The sequence below is a fragment of the Pelobates fuscus genome, chromosome 1, assembly GCF_036172605.1.
Source record: "Pelobates fuscus isolate aPelFus1 chromosome 1, aPelFus1.pri, whole genome shotgun sequence".
Classification (NCBI taxonomy): Eukaryota; Metazoa; Chordata; class Amphibia; order Anura; family Pelobatidae; genus Pelobates; species Pelobates fuscus.
The window spans coordinates 312,071,405-312,091,542 of record NC_086317.1 but is presented as its reverse complement, the minus strand read 5'-3'; the positions used below and the strand labels follow the sequence as shown (position 1 = coordinate 312,091,542).

General features: G+C 41.8%; 1 protein-coding gene across 2 annotated transcripts in view; it reads right to left on the bottom strand.

Moving 5' to 3' along the window:
* Positions 1-20,138, bottom strand: part of RASA3 (RAS p21 protein activator 3) — a 192,968-nt gene that overhangs the window by 127,791 nt on the left and 45,039 nt on the right. For both annotated transcript variants that reach the window (XM_063458648.1, XM_063458658.1), the window contains exon 2: positions 2,545-2,662. In XM_063458648.1, the coding sequence (XP_063314718.1) occupies positions 2,545-2,662 (118 nt within the window). The remainder of the gene's footprint in view (positions 1-2,544; positions 2,663-20,138) is intronic.

Here is a 20,138-nt window from a genome sequence, read left to right as displayed (position 1 = left end):
AAACTGTCACATGATGTGGCAGTTCACAGGAAAGTATTGGATTAAATGCTCTCCTATTAGAAGAATTGGATGTGCGCAGAAGTGTGTTTTGGAATGGTGCTGCCCTAGGAATGACAGATCTCTGGCACCCCCTAATTTAAATGTACCTGCCCCTTCCTGCCAAGGCCTTTTAACGAACACACATTTTGACTGACAGACACACACTCACGGACCAGTGCACACTCTCAGATACACACACACTCACTGATTTGACACAATCTGACAGACACATACAATCATTCAGACACACACTGACAGACACACATAAGCACTGACAGACAGGCACACTCAGACACACACTCACAGACACTAACAGACAGACTGACACACACACACAAACACTTTTCCCCAACACTCACAATTATTATTATTTTCATTAAAAAAAAAATTACATCCACCCAGCCTCCCTACTTTTGTGATAGCTGGGTGGATTTTTGACCTGGGGTCCAGTGGGGCTGCTGGGCATCAAGGCGGGCGCCCACTCTATGTGGTCAGCGAGGGAGCTGTGATCATTCTGCTCAGCTCCCTCGCGTGCCGCAGAGTGATGCTGGGAGCTGGACTGATGTCATATTCCGGCTCCCGGCATCACTGCGGGTCACGCAAGGGTGCTGATCAGGGAGAGCTCAGGGGAAAGTGCTCCCTTGCCTCCCGCTCGGGAAACAGCTCCCTTGCCTCCCGCCCGGGAAACAACTAGCCGCTTGTCCCGGGGGCCCCCCAAAATGTGTTTTTTGACGTCCCCTGGAAAGTGCTGCCCAAGACAAATGCCTGTTTTGCTTCACAGTAGATACATCCCTGGATGTGCGTGTGGTATTCACATCAGGTATCCAATAATCCTCTATGAGGAGCATTGCATTGGTCCATCACCGGAGAAATCCATGCTTCCTTGATGACTTTGCAGAAGGTGAGCAGTGACAAGGCGGTATCAGTGCTGGAAAGAAGGCAAGTAAAACCTTTATTTCACCAATTTTATTGGAATAAAAGAGAACTTCTGTATAACTATAGGCAAGGGCACAATGGCAGTTTTGTGTCCCTAACACTGTGTTCTTTTTAACTGTGATTGCAAATTGATTGACTCAGAAACCTTTTTCAATAAAAATAAGCTTACTAAGAATATCACACTCAGGACAATAACCACAAGTCTGGTTTATATATACATATAAAACATTCCAGACTGATAGCAGCTGCAGACCACAAAACAGGACAACAAGATAGCATGACTGGTCCTCACATGAACTATGGAGATCATCTTCACTTTGCGAATTGTTACCACTTACACTGCTGGGAAATCTGCTTAATATTTACATAATCTACTTAAAGGGCAAATACACCATTAAAACTAAAGTCAGCTTTATAAGACATTGAAAAAAAGAGGGGAAAATGTAACTTATGTAATTGTCTTTATATTCATGAAAAAAAAAAAAATCAATCTGGAAATCTGAAAAAAAAAAATATGATTCTAAAGCCAAAGTATGAATATTGAGCAAAAGGTCAAGAAAAATAAAGAACGGTGATAGGCTAAAAATGGAGGGATGCAAAAGAAAAACAATAAAAAATATCGATCAGTGGATCTGTGGATCTTAACACCTACACCTAGGTGGGGAATAAAAAAAACTGGGCCTTCATAATTATGTTCCTAAAGGATGGAACAGGCACGTAGTATTGAACCAGACCCCAGCAAATTGCCCGCAACAGAATGTTCACTGTAACTGCACATGACCACCCAAAACAATACCTGACCTCTCACACACTGGGAGGGGTTCAATGAAGGCGTATAAAAATTTGTAAATAAAACAGACAACTGTTTCTACTGCTCAGACGGTGAGTGAAGATTGAATGAGGAAACATTCAACCCTGATGATGCCAGAATTCCACTTCAACTACCTGTTACACATACAATACGGGTGTCCATGTGTGGGAACTGCAGGAATGTAGGGTTCTTCAACAAGATATCTGTGGCTACACTTAAACATTATGCTTTGTCAATGTCACTTTATTCATTTGTACTCACAGTCAATGTTTTTACCGACCTCCTTCCAAATACTTAATTCACATTTTTTCTTCCCTCCCATTTTTATTTATTACTTTAATATTGTTCTAGGACAATCAACTATTGTTCATTTACATGCATGTTTTGAAATAAACTTTATGTATTTTTCATTTTTTTACCTTATTCTAAAAGACTCAAACAATAACAAAGAAACCAAGTTTAAAAAAAAAAAAAAAAAAAACACTTAAAATATTGAACCAGTTGTATTATAGAAAGGACTAAAGAAAACAAGAGAAGACATGTCAATATATATCCCATGTGGTATGTGCCTTTTCAGACTACACAGACATCATGCATAATATATATATATATATATATCAACTTTACACTCTTTAGATTTTTAGAGGGGAATGAACGTCACCAGATTGAGTATCACATCCCTCTGGCTCCAGAAGAGCAACAGGAATTGTTGAAGAAAGGTTACATTCATATAAGAATAACGATAAAATAAAAATTACCAGAGAGTTTTCTCCACTATCTTAGTTCTGAATACCTCCTCTTGGTCCAAGTTCACAGTGCAGTAGCAATCCCGCATCTTGTTCGGCCCGGGATATGAAGGAAGATTTTTTGCTTCACCTGGGAAAAAAGAGAATTGGATTGTGAGTGAACACAACAAAACAATCCTATCAGAATTTATAATGTTCTAGTAAATTGGTTAGCCAACATCTGTGAAACAGACAGGAGCAGTGTTTTATAGCCTGTGTGGTTCGGAGAAAGATGCCCCATTAATTAAAATCTTTGATAGCAATCCATGATTATTTGATAGCAATAAAATTGAGGGTTGACATTATATTTTGTCCGGAGTGAAATTTTATGAATCTGCCTGTGAATAGTATAAAATAAAAAAATATATATAACAACGCCGGTTATCTGGCTATACTGGCAGATCTAATTTGGTAAACTCAATTTCTATTAAAGGGACACTACAGGCACCTAGACCATTTCATCCCGTTGAAGGAGTCTGGGTGCAGTATCCCTGTCTCTGTCCCCTTAACCCTGCAAGGGAAAACAGTGCAATTTTAGAGAAGAGCCTTCATTGTCTTTGAGGGTTTCACTGCTGTTGCTGCCTGCTGATGAGTGTCACTTTACATTTTGGAATAATTCCAAAGATAAACAGATAAAGGCATGTTCTTATCTAGCTGCAGGTACTTCCTGCTTAATGACAAAAACACTGTCACTTAAATCTAGAGAAAGCGACCATACAGTCTGAGCAGCTTCCCCTATCTACAGTATAGGCAGGTGAAAGAACTGGTGGGGAGGGGGTGTATTGACAAAGGGTCTGATCAGTAACATGTATAAGCAATCACCATAAACAGAAGACTCACAAACATTGTCCAATTTCTGTCAACCACGGATTATTAGCTCAGCCAACTCCACAGGACAGAAATCAGCAGGTCTTACAGTGACAAAGAACAGAGCTGCTCAGGAAGAAAACATAAGAAAGACACGGAAGGATCATGGTGCCAAGTGACAGACTGGTGTAAAGTGCTTCCTGGCTATTCTATTATATAATCCAGAAGCCTGCATTCATACATGATTTTCTGTAGGTTAGCAGGAAAGGTTGCCAGTCCAACACTACAACATATAACCAAGCCAGCAAAACAAAAACACAGGAAACAACACGACAAAATATCGAGGATCAAACCCATCAAATAAATTATAATGTAATGCTATTCCTTGCCATTAAGTACATCATCTTAGTAATACACAGCTTGGTTACGTAACACGAGGAATACAGGCACAAGGAATAGGTTTTTAAACTTTGTCCCAATTTGTAAAATGATGGCTCATACTTCACTCCAACATAACAATATAATCAATCAAATTGTGCCTACTATATGCCAAACGCCCTTTAAATAAACCGAGTGGACAGTGCTCTATTATAGGGCAATGTAAAAGCAACAGCAGGACAAGGGAATGAGAAAACCAGTGTCCTGATTTTATATAGGTAGTTTAGGAAATGTGCAGATAGAAACAAGTTATTATTCCAATTATTCAGATTTTCCTTTTTGTTTTTATGTTGCCAGATAATCTTTAGCTTTTATCTTTATTTGAAAAAAAACACTTGCACAATAGCAATACAACTCTTCTATGTCACTTACAAATAAAAGAAAAACCAATATACACAATTGTCCTTTGCTAATAAAACCATGCTGTGCGTGCATGATCAGCTGATCAGGGGAATATGATCATAGGGCCCATGTGGTATGTGCTTTTCAGACTACACAGACCTCATGCTTACAAAGAAACCCATTGTGAGGTTACAGGAACTGTTCCCAAGGGACCCCAATATAATAGCGAATCGTTGTGAAGGTTTTATGAGTTCTAAGTAGGGGAAACAAAACGTTTCTCCCCATTAACGTGTCAATGGGCTATATGGCAGCTCAATTTAATCACAGTATTGGTCTCAATAGATCACAGCTGACATCACATTCTATGGTCTACACCAACTTCCAAAGGCTTCACCAGCAATAGCAGATGGTGGCGTGATTTCCACCTTCATATGAGCCCCCTGTGAGTTTATCACTGAAGTCCCGGTTGGCTCAGGTGAAAGAGGAAGTGTGTCCATCCACTAATAAACAAAAAAGTGTAGCAGATGGTTTGAGCCTTGCTTAAATTTCATCTGCCCACATTGAGCCACTAAATCTGGCTATAACTGACACAAAGCACACCAGAAAAGGTGATGGTATGATATGGCCCAGAGGTGTCCAACCTTCAGCACTCCGGATGATGTGCGTCTCCCTTGATGTTTTGCCAGCATTAAGGTTGTAAAAGTAGGTATGGGAGATGCAGTCCATAACGCATGGAGCGCTCTGTTGCCTAGCTTTGATCTAGTCTGTTGATGCAAATATATAAATACATTAAAAAAAAAAAAAAATCATTACACATTCCATGACTTCAATCGGACATCTTGATTGATTACCCCATATGATCTATTTTATTTAAAGCCAAACTAGGCTATTTCCGTGTAACCAAGCGTTTGTAATTAGCTGCAATTATGGTTTTGACATATAACTTGTTCACACATAGAATATGTTTTGGATACGCCTGGTTCTTGCCTCTATATTCAGGTGGGTGAGGTGGGTGTTTTTATCCAAACTACTGTACAGTTTAATTAATGCAAGAGGGATGGACATAGAAATCCACTGCCTATTACTGGGTCTCTGGGGTGGATGTAGGATATATCTGGTTTGTGTTGCATCTGCCTTTAAAATAATAACTGAATACAAATCTGGACAGTATCAGGTTTGATGGAAAAATGCTAGACTTAAAAAAAAAAAAAAAAGTCTGAGTACAGGGGCGCGGCTCTGACACTGAAGGTAACAGACGCGTGCCTGCAGAGCTTCCCCTGTTGACACTGCATATACCCTTATTTCAACGGCTTTTTGCCTTAATACCGACAGAGACCAAGCCTGACCACACATTATAAAATGTGCAAGAAGGCAAAAAAGCACAAAACCCTCACAGGGGACGGCACCATAAATATATGTGACCTCCTGCAGTCACGGCTCAGGCGCCACAACCGGACTCCCCTTACTCCTCCTCCGAGGATGAAGTTCTTGATGCCCCTGACGACATCCCAAGATCAGAGGGCTCGGATTCTTCACCACTGATAGATCTGCAAGCACCGGCCATTAAGGCCCTAATAAACAATATACGCGCTTTCTTTAATGCTGACCTGGATATCATCAGGGAGGACATGTCGGCAGTCAATGCCAGAGTGAGGGTGGCTGAGGAGTCCGTCTCCTCCATAGGCCAACACCAAGAGAGTAACGCGGAGGAAAGCCATCCAAATACAAATAGATTCACTGGAAGATACGAGACAATGCACAACCTCAAAGTTAGAGGTATCGCGGAAACAGTTGATGACCAAGAACTGCTGCATTTCCTACGACGCCTATTTGCTTTATAACTTCAACACTCGACTAAAGGCATACAAATAGACAGCTGCTTCAGATTGACCGAATCTGCCAGAGCTCCGGCTGGGGTTTCTCAAGACGTGCTGGTGCACCTCCTCATGCTTCGAGACAGGATGGCGGTTCAAAACGCGGTAAAGAACAAGATGCCCTACCACTTTGAAGAGATGCAGCTCCACTTTCTACAGGATTTATGCTGCTCCACTCTGACCTGGAGAAGATCCCTCCAGCAGCCCTTGAGATCAGCAGGAATTGACTACAAATGGGGCCCCTCACATACCCCGATAGCCGCAACTACCACATCTCATCCGCAACCGACACAGCTATTTTCCTCCAGAAATTGGGTATTACACAACCTGCAAACACCAGTGATGGGCAGACATGCACCTGGGACGTTTCCAAAATTATTCAGTTCACCCCACGGTCTGGCGCCGACACCGGATGGCTGACCAGGCTGACATTCTGTTATTGTACATCTTTCATTTAGTTTTTATCCAGGGGCGGACTGAGCACTCAGGCAAATTAGTCATGGATCGAGGGCCCGAGGCTCTTGGGGACCAGCCTGAGTGCAAAAATCTCCCCAGCCAGCCTGCAGTCAGTCAGAGGCCTGCACGGCACTGCAAGGGCCCATTACAATAATTGTTTCCCCCTTGTTCGGCCGGGCACAGCGAGAGACCGCTAATGGGGTCCTCCCAAACACCCACTAGGGCTGTCTCTCAGTGTGCCTAAAGCCTGTCTGATGAGCACAGAATGAGAGCTGTCTGTAGCACAGATCAGGCAGCTCCATGCAGCTCGTTATAGAGGAAATTACATCATGTGTCAAAGGTTCAGTGAGCCATGTGGAGAAAGCAGAGTCTGCAACAGCATGCCACAGGTAAGGCTCAGGGAGAGGAATCCATTTTTTTATTAATATATAAATCTGCCCCTCTACCCCCCCCAAAGCCCCTCAGCTCCTCTACCCCTTACAGCCCCACATCCACTTACAAGCTCTCTACCCACCTACAGCCACACTATCCCCTATAAGTCATCTACCTCCTACAGCCCAACTATATGTATAAGCCCTGTACCCTCTACAGCCCCACTACCAACTACAAGCCCTCTACCCACATACATCCCCACTACTCCATATAAGCCTAGTACCCACTACAGCCTTACTAGCCCCTACAAGTCCTCTACAAGCCCTGTACCCTCTATAGCTCATATACTTCCTAGAGCATTTAAAATCACTGCACCCCCTTCATCCCCTTTACCTCCTACAGCCCCTCTGCCCCCTAAAGTCCATCTGCTCCTAAAAACACCACTACCCTCAAAAGCCCTTCTACCCCCTACTTCCCCTGCACCCGCTACATCCCGTATACCCCCAGGGCCCTACAGCCCCTAAAATCCATGCATCCCCTACAGCCCATATACCTCCTACAGCCCCTGAAATCCCTACAACCCCATGACAACTTACAGCACCTCTGCCCCCTAAAACTCTACTAGCCCCTAAATCCCCACTACCTCCTACAGCCCCTATACCCTCTACAGCCCTTCTTGTCCCTACACCCCCTACAGTCTCTATTGCTCTCTGCACCAACTACAGCCCCTATCCCTCTTCTGCGCCCACTATAGCTTCTATCCACTACGATCTTTATCCCCTAGCATACACTATGGCCTCTATCCCACTATCTCCTCTGCGATTACTACTATGATTTAGTGGTGGAAATTACTAGTAATCCTACTTTATCGTTTATCTACTTAACCTTAACAGTGTTGTGAAGGTTCACTAAGTGCCTGCCCCAGGTCCCGCCCCCCCCAAAGCGCTCAGGGGTCATTGAGTGACGTATCACAGTATGTCAACTTACACATTAAGTTAAGAATGGGTAACTCATTATTACTTTTACTCAGATGCCCACCTTGATTAGATCTCTCAAAAGCCCCCTAGTACCGTACCGAGGGTGAACTACAAGTGGTCAAACCCTACACAGCGACCCTACCTCCCCTGTTACCCCCATAACTAGCCCACTAAGCTGTGAACAAAGGAGATACCTACCATAATCACCCTCATTACAGCAGATATAGGGGAATAGGTCACAAGTATGTAGGCCTGAATATATCACTCACCCCGGGTACCCAGACTGACGGGCGAATATAGAGTACGGGGTAGTACCAGATCAGGTTGGGTTGGGTACAGGTTGGGTACTTGGCCCCTGTTTTTATTACTTATCACAATTACTAGTATGCTACATAGCATCTTAATGCTATTACTAACACAATGGCTAGCCAATTTCTTGAGAGTCTCAGCTTAGTGTCTCGATTAAAGACAAGTATGTTGGGCTGGATAATGCTGTCTCGCTCACAGATTTGTTCTCTCTCTCTCTCTCTAACACAACTAGTATTCATCCTGTCTGATGCTTTTTGTTATTGAATCTCCTACCTAGTCTCACACTCAGACATGTATGTTCAGCATGTTTATTCCTTAAACATAAAATAGTGCAGTTTCTTGGACATGATGCCTGCCTCTATTACCAATATGATTGTTTAGAATGTTATACTTCTTCATGTCATTGCATCTGCCTGTACTTCCCTGCACTACAAAAAAAAATCGGAATAAATGTATTAACAATAGATATAGGCAAGTGTAAACACTACACAACTATAAGTCGAACTAAAATGACTCGCTTCACAAAAAGGATAAAATCAGCACATTAAATAGGTAAATCACTAAAGCACTAACAGACCACAGATACTTGATAACTTCTTGAAAAGCAAAGATTATACCAAATGAAGACTACTTCCTTAGAAGTGGTGAATGTTGCAACAAGTTTGTGATAATTAGTGTTCCTAGATGACCTTATCTTCTGCTGAAGGGCATTGGCTCATCCTATCAACTTTGGCATAACTAGTGGACAAAATATTGCCGAGATAGATAGATAGATACCCACAGACACAAACAGAAACAGCTTTAGCTGAACAATATGTAGAAAGTAGACTTAGAACTGCAATGAGCTTGGAAGAAGGATGATATATGTACATAAAAGAGTGTTGCCCATAGTCAGAAGGCTCTGTTGGTTGCAATGGACCATGACAGTTGTGGTAGTAAACACATTTATCTTGATCTTGAATATTTTTGACAGTGTTTTTTGCATTTTAATAAATGTCAATTTAAATGTTATTTAATTTTTCTCTAGTGCACAATTTGTGCACCTATTTTGTTAGTTTTGGTTTAGAAGAAAAAGGATGTTGAATAATGACTCTCCTTTGTTAACAGACCATGTATAAAACTGTAACGGATCACCTGGCACCCCGACTTGGTACCTCCGTTAATGGATGCTCCTAGTGCTTCCTGAGGACTCTAAGCACTCTGGCAGACACCACAATCACCGAATCCGAGAAACATATGAATCCTCTCAAGCCTCTGAATGCTGTAGACCATTGAATAGGAACCATACGAATAGGCTTGTACTCCTAGCAGTCAACTGGAACAGCATGCAATAAATCCTTCCCCCAATAATGAGACGACACATCACTTTGAGGGTAAAACAGGAACTCTGGACTGGCTCATCCAGCCTGGCTTTTATTTCCAACTCACACATACAGGCCACACCCAGGGGTAGGCATAAAAGAACCAATGACATAGATGTTACCTCCCACACATCCCCTCCCCTTAGTGTGACACATAATCCCATTATGCATACAGTGTAAAATATACTTTTACACAACTTTCATAACTTTAAAACCATACATCACATTCACATAATGCATATCCACAATCAATCCATTCAGGGGAACAACATATTAAAAAATGGCATGAATCCGACCAGGGGTTCAAACGTTACTAAAAGTATCTTTTGTTCCTTTCTGGCTGGCAGAAAAACATCCCCACAATGCACCCTGGTTTCCTCCCTTCTGCCCTGGAGTTAATTGGAGAAGTAATCCAATTACCCAGGACTAAAGGCAGACTCCATTAACCACATGGTTGCAAAACAACATAAAACACTTTAAAATACATAAAGTCACATTTACACATAACACACAGACATTTCACCTATCCCCAGATAGCTGGGATCTGCACGCACAAAACTACCGAATAGCGCGCAGATCCTACTCACACAGTACAATTGCCATGGAGCTAAAGTCTTTCCCATAGTCTTTCATTATATGAATAGGCTCCATGGTATGGCTATCTGGGGTATCACATTCCCATAAAGTCTGGTCCATAGTCCAAAGGCAAGAGGCGGGCAATCAGCCCCCTCCAAGGACACGTGGCGAGGTCGGTTTCGCCACAAAAACATTTTATGTTTATTATTTTACAAAGAGCAGCGAAAACAAAACAAAACCAAAAAACAGGGTGCAAGAGAATACGGAGAACGGACAACAGCTCAAATAGCTTGGATTCCCACTCAGAACTCTTTGGTTTTAACTCATAATTGTTCCATTACAGAGAGAACCCAGACCATAGATACAACCCAAAAGGGTGGTTTCAAATCCAAAATGCAGGCCGTCTCTCTGCACGAGAGATACCTTGTTAGGCCTCATCAGTGCGGTATAGGCAATACCCACAGCTATGGTGTGCAAGGTGACCCCGTCTGGATGACCTTTTTATTGTTTTTCTTCTATGTTTATTATTTGTATTCATTTTGTTTTTCCTAGTACACGCTAATCATATAATTATTAAATTCCTAAACCATGTACTATTGAGGAATCCTCAAAATTGGTCAAGATTACTTTGATTGGTTTGTGCATCATCATAAAATTTAGCACCTTGCAAAATATCATCAATAATAACGTAAAGACAGACAACAATTAATCTGGTGAATCACCATCTTTCCCAAGTATCCCTTTTCAGCAGGGACCGTCCCTATTTTCGATCCGAATGTCCCTCTTTTCTAGGAGCTTGTTAGTGTGTGAGTGCATAACATAGCTCCACATCAATAATATTCACAGTAATGTCTTTAAACTACAATAAATTTATTTCGAAATAATTCTGTGAACATAAGATACATAGTTCTTGTTATGAATTCAATTTTAGTTGCATAAATTATTAGGAAGTTGCCTACAATTTCTCAAATAGTGATGTCTCTGACCGCACTCCCATACTTTAAGTGTCCCTCTTTGTCCATTTTAAATTTTTGGAGGTATGAATTACTACAAATCCCATGAAGCTTTGCTGCCCAGTGGGGTGGCTGTTTTCTGGAACTGGTGAGGAGGGGCTGCATTTTGATTTTATTTGGCCACTCGTGCTTTATAGTATTTTAAAAGTACCGTAGATACTCGAGTATAAGCTGAGTTTTTCAGCACATTTTTTGTGCTGAAAAACCCCAACTCGGCTTATACTCTAGTCAATGTCTGTATTATGGCAATTTACATTGCCATAATACAGACTGGGGGCTGGCAGCGAGCGCTTACCTCTCCTGCAGCTCCTGTCAGCTCCCTTCTCCTCCGCGCCGGTCCTTTAGGCACCTCTGTCAGCTCCCAGTGTAAGTCTTGCAAGAGCCGCGGGGTCATAGTGCGGCTCTCGCGAGACTTACACTATGAGCTGACAGAGGAGCTGCACGGACCGGCGTGGAGGAGAAGGGAGCTGACAGGAGCTGCAGGAGAGGTAAGTGCTTCCTGCCAGCCCCCCTCCCCCCCACTGAACTGCCAATGCCACTGGACCACCAGGGAGTGAGAGCCCCCCTCCCTGCCATGTATAAAGCAGGGAGGGGGGACGAAAAAAATAATAAAAAATATTAATAATAATAATAATAAAATAATAATAATTAAAAAAAATTATACAACAAAAATCTATTAAAATAAAATAAAAAAATAATAAAATGCCCACCCCCCACCAAGGCTCTGCATCACACACTCAAACACTGCATTCATACACACTGCACTCATACACACACACTGCATCCATACGCACACACTGCACTCATACGCACACACACTGTAAATAAATATTAATATAATTTTTTTAGGATCTAATTTTATTTAGAGATTTACCAGTAGCTGCTGCATTTCTCACCCTAGTCTTATACTCGAGTCAATACGTTTTCCCAGTTTTTTGGGGGTAAAATTAGGGGCCTCGGCTTATATTTGGGTCGGCTTATACTCGAGTATATACGGTAACTTAGTGATATTTTTAGTATCTCCTGAATATTCAACCTGTTAACGTTGCCCCATTTGTACCTCTTGTTGTGGTTTATTGGAGCAAGAAGATTAAGCAGAAGAATAATCACAGGGATTCATTTGAACAATCTGCAATCAGGAACAGAACACTTATCTTAGTTCAAGGTTTGCCTGAAAAAAACACATGTTTAAAGTGGATATTGACTGGTATCCAACAACCCATATAAGTCAGCAGTCATTTGCACTTATCTTATATCCTCTATTACTGTTCTAATGTACACACACCAGAAAGCTCATGCAACTCGCACCAACATCATCATTGCAAAGATAGTGTATGTTAAAAAAAAAACAACTCATTTCAAATTCTGTTTGTACTTATGAGGCATGCAGCTTTTCTTTCACTAGACGTTTGGCTCAGGGTTTTTAATGCTATTAAATAAAACCAAGCAGAGAGGTTGGAGAACATGTGCAATGCTATTATTGCAGTCATCTTTAATTCAATAAAACACATTTGACACATGCTTGTTTCCCTCCCTCCCCCCCCCTCCCCCCCCCTCCCCCCTTCTCTTTTTGTGATTTCCTCTAGCATCATAGCTAGGCTTATGTTAAATACAAATTTCTAGTTCAGCTGTTGTGTTGGTTGTGAACTGCGTTTTAAGCAACTCACTGCTTAAATGCTCTACAAAAAGGGCATAACTTCGAATTAGGAACTTTTTAAAGACAAAACAATGAAACCAAAATAGTTTTAAAAGATGAGCAAAAGAAAAAAATCACTACACCCAGCATTAGTGAGATATAATATGCTCTAAAAATATCGAATGCTTGTCACAGTATCAGTGTAGGTTCTGGGACCAAATTCCATTCTTCAAATGATGTACATTAAATTCAGCTACACTTGTAACCAATAGCATACAGCACCTGCATATGTAAATATTAGACATGTGCATTATACAGTCAAACAATCTGAGTCCAGTAAGTAGTAACACATTAAATACTAGCAATGGACATGGTATAGATCAGGGGTAGGCAACCTACGGCACTAGTGCCAAGCACGGCACTCGAGGTGCCTTTGCACGGCACTCAAGGCTGCTAGAGCCAAACAGACTCTGGTCTATCAGGAGTCCCAATAAAACTTCAGATATCTGCTAATCCGAAAAGGTGGTGAAGGACAATCCTCAATTTATGCATTGCAGCACGTAGAGGAAGTGATTTCAGATCACTTCCTCCCAGCACTTGTGAATGGGAATCCACACAGTAGTAGAGCAGCACGCAGTTCCTGTTGCAGCTCCTGTCCTTGACATGTACCTGGCCGGCCTGGTCCCCACTGGAACCCAGGGAAGCCACCCACACTGCTAGATATACACAGAAATGCAGAATAACCCTCCCCTCATACAAATAATACAGACAGCCCACACACAATCCGCACAAACGCAACACCACTAACAATCCACATACATGCACACTACTCCACATGCAGCCGCTCACATACAATACCCCAAACAGCCCCATACACTACCAAACACACAATGTGACATATCCATCCACACACACAATTCCACAAGCAGCCCCCATACACCACTTATATTCATATGTATCATACACAATACCATAAACTACTCATGAACATATACAATATAATAGTTCATATACGCAGGGCTGTCTTTAACGCGGGGCAAACGGGGCCGCTGCACCGTGAGCCCCGCTGGCCTCAACTATTTCTCACCCCCGGCCGGTAATCCGCACACTAAGGAGGCCCACTGGCTGGCCCGGTGGGCTTCTGTCAGCAGGGGTCTGGTTGCGCACTGAGGCACTTTAACAGCGCGAGTGGGCCCCTTGCTTTTCGGCAGCAGGCTGGGAGGAAGGGACGGCCGCGCATCACTTCCACCCACAAAGAGAGGAGCACGCGGGAAGGAAGAGTAGGCAGAGTGGAGGGGGGCTGGCCGAGAGAGCCAGACTCTAACTCCCAACACCTTCAGCCACCAGCAGGAGAGGTAGGAAACTGGAGGGTGGGTTTTAAAGTGTAAATTTTGTGTGTGTTAGTATGTTTGTGTGTGTGTCAGCATGTCTGCATGTGTGTCAGTATGCGTGTGTCAGTATGTCTGTGTGTCTGTGTGTCAGTCTGTGTGTGTCAGCGTTGGGGTGGAGGACGTGCTTGCACGCCTGGGGAGGGGGGACAGAGTCCAGGGGGCCCCAAGCAAATGCTTTGCCCAGGGTCCAGTCAATATTAAAGATGGCCCTGCATATATGCACATATACAACGATACAAAGCAATTACAGTAAAAATAACACAAGCAGAACACGGCAGCATGCACACCTCAATTTTAAAAAAAATAGGACCGCACGCTACAGGACATCACAATCCTATATCGGCACAGTGCTGCTAAAAGGTTGCCTACCCCTGGTATAGATTATAGAAGATACATTATGTATGTCCCACTTACTATTGTAGTTCAGTACTTCAGTCCTACCTAACTCGTAATAGTGGAAATATCAAGACAGTAACAAGAAATCATTATCTGCTTGTTTCACAAAAGATTAAGTGCTTTTAAAGCTTGACGTAGATCAAACAAGCGAAACTATCTTGTCATGTGTACATACAGACATACAGCCCTCAAACATCTCATACAGAATTCACATCAGTTACGCCTCACAAACAAACACTGGTGTAAGCAGCTTAGAAAACAATGATTCATGTGCCACCTCAGGAACACAAATGATCACATATTAAATAACCTGCCCATGGAGCATTGCACCACACACATTGATAGCTATGTGAACGTGAGAATATAGCTCTAAAATTATTACCATAGCATAGACAGTAAACCAGCCTGCTAGCTCTCCAGCTTGAGCTGAGCTCTACAGGTTATTATCCTCAAGCCTGATTCACTTTAATTCAATAGATTAATGGACAGATCTTGCGAACATATGAAAGATTAGCTGGAAGCATGGTATCATACAATAGCCTAAGCAGTGTCGTCCTCTATAAATTCAAATGATGCAAGAGATAAATCATTTAAGTAAACCGAAAAGATGGACAAATATCGCAAACCAGTCATGTTTTAAAAATTCAAGCCCCTTGTAAGAAGGCAAAAACAAAACAAAAACATAGCCCTTGGCTATTTGGTTTTTTTTTCCCCGAAAAAAAGGGGAGTTTTAACTACATTTTAAAGAGGATTTTCAGAATCTTAGGTATTCTCCAATCTCTCAGTATCGGGATAGACATGTATATTTTACCCATTTGCTCCCACTTACTTAGAATATGACAACAGATAAGAACCATTCGGCCCATCTAGTCTGCCCAGTTTTCTAAATACTTTCATTAGTCCCTGGCCTTATCTTATAGTTAGGATAGCCTTATGCCTATCCCACGCATGCTTAAACTCCTTTACTGTGCTAACCTCTACCACTTCAGCTGGAAGGCTATTCCAAGCATCCATTTTTGGGGGCATTACTTTAATGCTTTTGTCAAGCTTGCTTTTTTACACTGATCAATCCTGTGTCTCCCTAAGAATTCATGTCCCTACACAGTAAAGTTGGCTAATTAACGTTGTATTTATTTTTACCACGTTAACATTGAAATCTAGTTAATACCATCAAAGCAATGTCAACCCATATTGTGTAACATATTCATGAGAAAGCGTTACATAGCTACTGAGTCAACAACAGTGCGTAGTTTGCCAATCTATTGATCATCAGCTGGTGTGAAACTACATCTGTTTTAAGCCTCAGCCAGACCTTCTGAGAAAGATAAGTGTTGCAGCTCAGCAAATGAAGTCAGAAAGGAAGTACATTTCTTTAGTTTCCATTCTAGGAGGGCAATAAAAAAGTATATATAAAACCAGCAGGAAAGAGGCATGTAACAGGAAAAGGCAGACAATGGGACACTTGTTCAAATTGTGAAAGAGAATTAAAACCCATTTGAAATAAAAAATAAATAAAAACAGCCTCTGGACATTTGGGGGGTTCTTCACAAAAATGCTGCATTTTAGGTTGGAAAATGCATAGTTTGCTAGACACTTGTGGGTGTGCTCCGACATCACCATATTGTGTGCAGCTTAATCTTTCGTTAAAATTTAGGTTCCCACTTTGGACCACAGTACGCTTGCTCCTGGACTATATTAATGTTAATTATATAAAATATGTAGAAGAAAAGTTTGTATTTACAGAATGTCAAACTTTCTCTTTTCTTCAAAACTGTCCCTTAAAAATGCCTTCTAAAGAGGCCAAGAAATCCCCCCAGTAACTCTGACATGCAGTGTTAATGGTTAAAAATAATTTATTTACTTCAATGATGACCCTCAGCACTGAGTCAGCGTTCCGCCTCCTCCGACGGGGTGGGAGGCTAATGCACAAGAGTGGCGAGCGCATTAAGCCCTCCTCATAGGAATCCTATGGGGATTTTATGGACACTGGATATCCTCATGCACAGCGTGAGGACGTCCAGCTTCGGTTAGCGGACCAAAAGTCTGGTAAACTCCTGGAAGCACCTCTAGTGGCTGTCTTAGCACTGCAATGTAAACATCACAGGACTATGTGGGACAGGGACACTGCACCCAGACCAATTCAGTAAGATGAAGTGGTCTGTGTGACTATAGTGTTCTTTTAATTGAATGTAGACAGCACAGCAGAATCTGTTGGAGCTTTATACGTACAAGATAATAAAATCAATTTAAAGGACCACTATAAGCTCTTTAGGTGTCCCCCCCCCCCCCCCCCCCCCCCCCCCCCCCCCCCCCCGGGGTCAGGGTCAAGAGCCGTGCTCTTTCAAACAGTCCATAGGAAAGCATTACTCAATGCTTTCCTATGGACGTCAGCGTCTTCTCACTGTGATTTTCACAGTGGGAAGCGCCTCTAGCGACTGTCAGTGAAACAGCCACTAGAGGCTCGATTAACCCTTGTGTAAACATAGCAGTTTCTCTGAAACTGCTATGTTTACATCTGCAGGGTTAACACCAGATGGACCTGGCACCCAGACCACTTCATTGAGCTGAAGTGGTCTGGGTGCCTATTGTGGTCTTTTAAATTTCATACCATAGTGGTTATTGTGCTTGGAGTGTTAAAAAAAAGAAAAAAAAAACAAGAGTGCAATAAGGACAGTTAAAAAAAAATGTGACCTTTTTCAGTGTGTAGAGAGCATGTCTGAGTCACTGGTAGGGCTAACGTGGCTAGGGCTGCATAAACAAAGCGATCTAACCTACATGGCAGAGAACGTAACAGTGAGACTGCAGGGGCATGATGTATATACCACAAAACAATTAAATATCTGTTACATTTTTAGATTTTATTAAACATTATGGAAACGTAACTCTTATCAGTGTTTACATTAAGTAATACTTTTATGTGTCAGACAAGTCATAAAAGATGGTTAAAAAATAAATAAAAAATTATCACTCGAGACACCTAAGGGAATTCCTCTTGATAAGGTTCCTTAGGGATAAGGTCCCTGCTGTCCCGGATACTTCTGTAATACACTTTTATCACACCTTTGCAGCGGTCAACCTGATAGCCAAATGGGGTTCCTGCCTCACTTGCTTTGGACTATAAGGAAACCTACATCACATGACTGGCAGGTTGAGTGGACTAACCCTAAACTCACCAACTAGGCATATGCACACTAGTGCTCTTATCTCTCAAACAATTCTCAGTGAGCTCGGAGCTAGGATATAGCTACTAAATGCTTTCAAAAAAGTAATTGTTATTTATTCTTCAATTGTGTTTTCCTTTAATGTAGACTTACAATCCTTCTTGTTCTATGTGTATGTTGTAGTAGAGCTCCAGCAGATCTGTGCAGGGGGCCAAAGGGGCTCTTTCTGGGTACATATATATATATATATACATACCGGTACATACATACATACATACACACACACACACACACACATATATCCATACAAACACCCTTTTTTTTTATATACACTATATGTATACACTGATTCCAAGTAATACAAATAGTAATGTTTGTAGAAACAGCAAACATCCAGCACTGTAAAAATCTAATTCTACACAAAATTATGTAACAAATTCTGTCAGCATTGTCATGTGCTGAAATGATTATTGCTTATACATATATTTATACACTGGAAAATTACGTACTACCCATGAAGATTTGGATGGCAATACAGCTGCTCAAATGACCGAATGCCATACACCATAGGCAAAGAAATTGTAACGAAAATATACACCAACACGCAGGATTCAGCTAAACAGAAGACAACACAAAGGGGAGATACGTCTACCGGACCTTAGAGTGGCCGGACTCGACGTATATAGGAGAAGTACAGAGTCAGGAACAATCCGAGGTCAAGGGCACAAAGAGACAGCGTAAACTAGGACTAGCCGGGGTCTGGTACACAGTAAACAGCAAGCCGGCAAACAGAACAGATAAGGATAAAGATATAACGTAGTCAGAAACAAAGCCAAGGTCAAGTACGAAGGAACACAACTGAACACAACAAGCGCTAAAGGGAACTGAAACAGAAACCACGATAGGGCAAGGAACCAAGGGAAAAAGGTGAGTATAACTGACTAAACATCTATTTTGATTGATCCCTGTCATCTCCACGCCCCCAAAAGGTAGTGTATGGGGAGTGTGGCATGACAGGGACCAATGGGAGGCCTTTTCCAATGTAGGCTCCCACTGTCCCTTTAAGAGCGCGCCCGAGACCCGCGGTGCGCTCTTAGAGTCAGGCGGGACATGTGACCGCTTCTCGCGGTCACTGCCCGCCTTCCTGTTTCTGCCTTCGGATGAGCCGCGCGCGGCTCGAACAGAGGACCCCGACCGGCCCCTGGAAAGGGTAAGTACCGCTACAGAAATCAACACACGTTCTCTTTACACAATCAATCCTTTTTTAAAGGAAACAGTCACTTCTTTGGAAACTTCAACTTTGAATAAAACATTGAGAGTCACCTATAATTTGTATTACACATTTTCCATGAGATGCTCGGTTTTCCTTTAAACGTGTATTACATCACGCTCCAGTCCATTCCAGGCATAGTCAGAGCACACATTGCAAATATGGAGAAATAGCAACATGGCTTCATTTCTCCTCTTCTCTGTATGCCAGGTGCAACCTTGCAAAGGATTGAGCCTTTAACACAGACTGACAAGGAGCCAATATGAAGGTGCACAAAAAAAGAGGTATGAACTTCTACGTTTATTTTTCACACTTCACAAATACAGATTGGTTAGATAGAAGAGAGAAGTAAATATTTCAATGTTAAAGGCTGCATAAAAACACCCATCTCCACAGGTCAATGAAAAACCACTGTCACTGGTTTTAATGTTCTGGCTGATCAGTGCATTGTATACTTAATTTATAAAATTATGCTTATCATATATAAAACACATCTATTAATATAATACAAATATATGCATATATGCATAATACTGTTAGAAACCACATAGATCGAGGAGAGGGAACAAAACTTTTTGTTTTTTAATTGGCTCTAGAAAGTGAGTGTTCCACTGGCATTGCAAATATTATCTGCATATATTATCTAACTGTATTGCACTATTATGTTTTTTTTTTCTTCTTTTTATTAAGACATATTGTAGAGAATTTTCTTCCATCAACTGTATGTAATTATATACCTTTCTTCATTACCTTTTGTAGAACTTCAGTGTGGTCCACCACCACCACTGTTTTTCTCTGCTTGCTTTTCACAAGGTTGTGGGGATTCCATGTAGGTGGATTGCTGCTCATTGACAGATAAGAGCGCCACACACATACCTTTATTCCTCTTTTTTTTTTTTATTATATCGCATTTTAAAGGGGAAATATATATATGCAGTCTGACACACACTCACCGATATACAGTTACACTGACCCATACATGCACACTCCTACATACACAATTACTCACACTCACTGGCTACAATCATTGATGCCAACATACACTCATTAACACACTGGTATACACATAATGACCAAAACAACCACACTTGACACACAATTATAACATTACACATTGTGACACGGACACAATCAAGTATACTTACAAATATACAGCCCATACAAACACAATGGCACACAAAGTGACCA